General features: G+C 42.2%; 1 protein-coding gene across 1 annotated transcript in view; it reads left to right on the plus strand.

Moving 5' to 3' along the window:
• Positions 1-5,384, plus strand: part of ndrg3a (ndrg family member 3a) — a 42,344-nt gene that overhangs the window by 11,126 nt on the left and 25,834 nt on the right. The window contains exon 2 of the mRNA XM_020592715.1: positions 2,845-2,927. Within this exon, the coding sequence (XP_020448371.1) occupies positions 2,871-2,927 (57 nt within the window). The 5' untranslated portion in view covers positions 2,845-2,870. The remainder of the gene's footprint in view (positions 1-2,844; positions 2,928-5,384) is intronic.

Here is a 5,384-nt window from a genome sequence, read left to right on the forward strand (position 1 = left end):
ACACTTAAATTATTCCATAGTTTTACCCCACTTATGGAAATACAAAATCTTTTTTTGGTTGTACGTATAGCATGAATTTTTAAATTTAACTGACCCCTTAAATTGTATCCCCCTTCCCTTTCATTAAATAGTTTTTGAATTCCACCAGGTAATAAATTGTTCCTGGCTTTATACATAAACACAGCAGTCTTATATCCCATTAAATCAAAAAAATGATAGTGGTGGATGTTCCTAAATATGATCTGGTGTTCTTTCTTGTGTTGTGTTTTGGAAACCTAAGGATGAAATGAGGCATGATGTTGAGGGAGTGATGGTTGACGTTGCCCATGTAACCCTGTGTAAGGGATCAGTGGGGCTGGGCCGTGGAAGCCACCCAGTAGGTCTGGTTTAAGCCCACCCTGACCCTGTCTCGCTTAACAGCTCGATTATCTGGTTAGCCGGCTAAAATTAAAGCGGCTTTTGCCTTCATCCCACTTTCTGTGACAGCCTGAGGAAGTGTTGGATTGATCTGGCCAATACTCTCAATCCCCTCAAGCGTGTCGAGTATTTGTTTTTCCTCTTTTCCTCCTTCACTTGTCTAAATATTATTTAGTTCCACTCTTGAGCCGGATTTGCCAGCAGGGATTTTACCAGGCATGTTTTTACTCCCCACACTGATGTCTAAGTATTTCCAGCGCTCAATGTTTTATGTAATTTGAGGATTGCGCTCCGTTGTACCCATCTGCTTCCCTGGTTGTTTCTGAACACAGTGCAGTCTGCTGCCAGAGCAGCTGTCTATTCAAACCTCTGTCAGGCAAGTAGAGGATGAAACGGCTAATAACAGAGACACAGGGTGATGTTATCATGATGCTACGTCTACCTGTGAGTTCTCTGCAAGACCCATCACTAACCCACCCTGAAGGTTATCTGATACCAGCTCTGGGTCCTTCATGGAGGTGGGCTAGTGCTCTACACAACAGCATTTTCTCTTACTTCTTGCTTGTGTGTGTTAGCATTGGGAGTGTAACAGTGCTTTGTGGAACAATATATCATGACAATGCATTGTAACACTGAAAAATGGATCACAATATCAAGTCAAGACTCCCATGTAATTTATTTGTTAATGCAAGATGGGGCAATAGGCCAGATCTGTTTTCCTGATGAATGTGTTGTTGACCTTGATGGTCACTAGGACTAGCTACACTAACCATTAACCACACTCTAATCTAGAAAAAATAAATAACTGTGACACTAGTTTTTGTTCTGTTATTGTGAGTGTATTGAACCAAACCATGAGCTGATTGTATCATTACATCCCCAGTTAGCATCATATGCAAACTTCCTGAGAAAATGCAGTCCTTCGGTATCCAGGCCTTGGTGCATTGCAGTCAGATTTAGCATTGTTTTCTAGTTGTAACTACTGACCTAGAAGAGACAGAGTTATGTATGTGTAACATGAGCCACTCTCCTGGGCACTGCCAGGTAATTCAATACCACCTCCTGCACATTGTGCAAACAGGCAAGGGAGAAGAGGTACCATTTCACTGAGAGTCAGGGAGGGGGACATTTTTATTCTTGTTCAGTAATTATGTGCAGGGACCAGCTTCTGGCTTCAAGGGGAAAACAAACAAGGTGGGCTTTAGAGCTTCTTCTTAAGCCTTGCCTGATCTAGGTGTGAGTGCATGTTTGCACACCACCTGCATGAACTGATAGTGTGACCTTTCCTTGTGAATTAGTAGTAAATACATGCGGTATCTTCTTCCTGGTGGACTATTGTGCAGTATTATCACATACGCACATATCACAGTGTGCCAATATTGAGCCAAGGAGACAAAGTATCCTTGAGAGAGAGTAAAACATGTTGCTGGGGCTGGACTTGTTACTAAAGCTACATTCATATTACCTGCTGAAGTGACTTAAATTAGATTTATTTTTTTCCATCCTCTTCAAGTGACTCAGGTCTGTGCTTTTCACAAATGTGTGAACAAAATAAATGACATTTTTTCATAATGGATCTGGGCCATTTCATGTCTGGTGAATATCTGATTTCTGGCTATGCTACCATTGTCAGAATGATCAGATTAGAATTCATGTGTCACATCTCACTCTGCACATATTGCCTGTCCTCATGAATCAGTGTGGGCCCCCGCCAGACAAGTAAAAATAAAAATCAGGAGAGCAACAGCAGCGACGGGGCACAGTGGAGAGATGAGCATGTTTCACTTGTGTTGGACATTTGTAGATAACCTTCTGTTCACACCATACTGGAAGGAACCTATTGTAACGACGAGGTTTTTGAGAGATTTGTGTGATTTTGACTGTCACACAGATGATGTCGTTTTTCTTGTGCACATGCAGCTCACATTTCAGTTAAATCTGTGCATTCATGGCATTTTGGGACATCAGCAGTGTTCACTTTGGAGCTGGATATATGTCACTTATAAAGATAGGCATTTTGGGACATCAGCAGTGTTCACATTGGAGCTGGATATATGTCACTTATAAGGATAAATGTGAACCATCAGCACAAAAAGATCAGGTCTGATAAAAAGATTGGAAATGAGCGTTATGGCCTGAAATGTGAACATAGCCTTAGCTACATGGTGTGACCTTCAGCCCCATACTAGGAGTAGGTTGTGTTGCCATGAACTGCTTCTGGTGCTTAAATGTTTAGTTGATTAATTTTAAAAAAGTAATTAACATCTCCAGCTTCTTCATTGTCAGAATTTGCTGTCCTTTGCCTGTTTTTATATACTGTAATTGTGAACTGAAAACATTTGCACAAAGCAAACATGCAAAATAGAGTTCTGTGTTGTATGCATTGCTCCCACTATGTACAATTCATGTTTATCTCTTTTTGGACAGTGGTTTAGAGTCACAAGACAAAAAAGATGGATGAGCTGCAGGATGTACAGCTGACTGAGATCAAGCCGCTGCTGACCAGTAAGGTGAGTTGTGGTGAGAACAGGATGGTGACAAGCTGTTAAGGCAACAAGCACACAACTGTGAGCACATCTGTAAGACCCCTCAAACAAAGTGTGCAGATGTGTGATGTGGTCTTAAAGTGAATGAGCACCCCGTATGGTACTCCCAGGAAAATATATATGCTAATACTCTAGGCACTGAGAAAAAGGCAAGAAAGGAGCAGGGGGCATACAACATAAGAGACTGAGAAGACAGTCAAGCAAAAACGAAGAATGACTAAAGGAGAAACTGTAAGAGAATCAGCTCTTTATTTCTGAGAGCTTCAAAGATTTTAGCCAGTGAGTGACAACGTAAACAGAAGGGAAAATAAAGACCCAATAGTAAATCAGAGCTCGTCCCTGCTTCATCTCAACAGCTGATTGGCTCATTTGAAAGCGGGTGTGTCTGGGGATACACAGGAGTGTGTTATTTTCCCCCCAGGCAACTGTCACAGACCATCAGGAGGCTATCTTGCCTCAGACGGAGCTGAGTAGTGATGTATCAGGTCTGAGGGGACGCCTCGGTGGTGGCTATGAAGAATGAGCAGGAGTGCATCTCTCTTTGTCAGTCTGTGTGCCATTTAAAGTAGCAGATCTTGTGTTAAGTGATAGGATGGGGACTATACATATATACATACATCATAAAACCCATGTGAATGCAGGAGATTGGCACTGACCTCTCACTCCACCTAGTGGCCAGCTCATTAAAAAGACAAACCAGGAGTCTTTAAAGTAGATGGAGGTGATGACATGGTAAGAGTGATTAAAGATTCTCATTTCCTCTCTGATTCTTTGTAGAAGTTCTGATTACCACACCGATAATGCATTTGTGAATGATCACACCGATGATTGCACCAAGGTACGAGGTGGAACTGTGTACTGTATACAGCAACAAAGTAACCATAACAGTAAAAAACAGTCCAACATAAAATCAGGGGAGTTTAAGAATGTATGTGATTATAGTTTATAGAATACAGAGAAAAAATTACAAAAAGTCTAATTAACTCAGTTGCCGTATTGACAAGAATATATTTAAAATTGTTGCCCATTTTATAAGAACCATCATCCCTCTCTTGATAAGCAAACACTTTTAGCTGCACATTTATTTCAGTAGGAAGAAGAAAGGGAGAGCTTTATAGTTGCCATCTGCCTCTACACCCATATGCATCCTGCTGGTCTGGCCCATAGCTGAATCCCACATGGACCTTGTCTGTTTTCTACTGCCCACTGCCACTTCTCTGCCCATCGACTATGCAGCCTCCTGCAGCCTCTGTGAAGGCAAAACACCAATACTCCATGTAAAAAGGCTGCATCATTAATTATCCTTCATGCAGTAAAGAATTTAATTGGTACAGTGCCTTGCGAAAGAAGTATTAGTTCAGTAAATTTAACATTTCGCTGGAAGAAGTTATGATTTTTGCACCTGCGACATAGACACATGCATTCTGGCACTTGCGCCTCAGCGTTAAGGTTTCCCGTCTCACAGCTCTAAAAAAAAATGCTGACATGTGTGAGGTAGGCAACAGAGGAGGGGGTGGGGGGGGCTAAATAAGTTATGCATTTGTTGCAGTGACAGATTCGATAAAGTCATTGTGTCACAATTGAAATACTGCTCTCTCCCCGAAGCGGTACTGGCACTGGGCTGTAGTGAAGGCTGACCTTTGCTTCTCAGATGATTTGTTCCTGCTGTCGTTAGTTTGCCCAGAACATCCCCCATGTCATTATATTTAGCAGTGAGATGAGCCTTAGCTGGCATGTACACGCTGTGCAGGGAAATGGACCTCAAGAACAGATGAGGGAAGAGGAAGAGCCAGCATGTAATTTGTGTGTTGCATATCTTCAAAAGGAAAAACTGAATAAAATGGATTCTGGTGGCAGGGGGAATGTTTGTGAGAGTGATCGGCCACAACACAATCCTGCTGGTGAGACTCAAGGGACTTGTTCTCTCTGTCCTTTCCCAATCCTCTTCCACTTTAATGGTTTGCTGTGAATATGGGGCCAACCCCGCAGGCCACACAGATTGCAAATGGAATTTCCCCACCGTCACCTGGGACTGCTTCTCTGGATTTTGTGTTGCAGTTCTACTAAGCTTTGCTGTCATATCTAGACAGTCTGCATGGCTCACGTGATCAGTGTTAGTGTGATTGTCAGGCTGCTGACAGCCCATGTTAAGAGTTCACTTTACCAGCTCCTTTCATTTTTACTTGTATTTATTCCCCTTGTCTCCAGTCCTCACATACATCTCTTGGGGCTAGCCCAGCTCAGAATAAACGTGGGCAACCAGTTTTGTCTCTATGGCAACAGCTGCACAGGCTGAATGGTAGAGCATACTCGGAGCGCATAGGAAAGCGCTGAGATTTTGATTTGATTTGATTAGATTTTTTTCTTTCAAGCATGTAAAGACAGTTGATATGACAACACACATACTTTTACACATATCCA

This window comes from Monopterus albus, unplaced genomic scaffold (assembly GCF_001952655.1).
Source record: "Monopterus albus unplaced genomic scaffold, M_albus_1.0 scaffold18.1, whole genome shotgun sequence".
Lineage (NCBI taxonomy): Eukaryota > Metazoa > Chordata > Actinopteri > Synbranchiformes > Synbranchidae > Monopterus > Monopterus albus.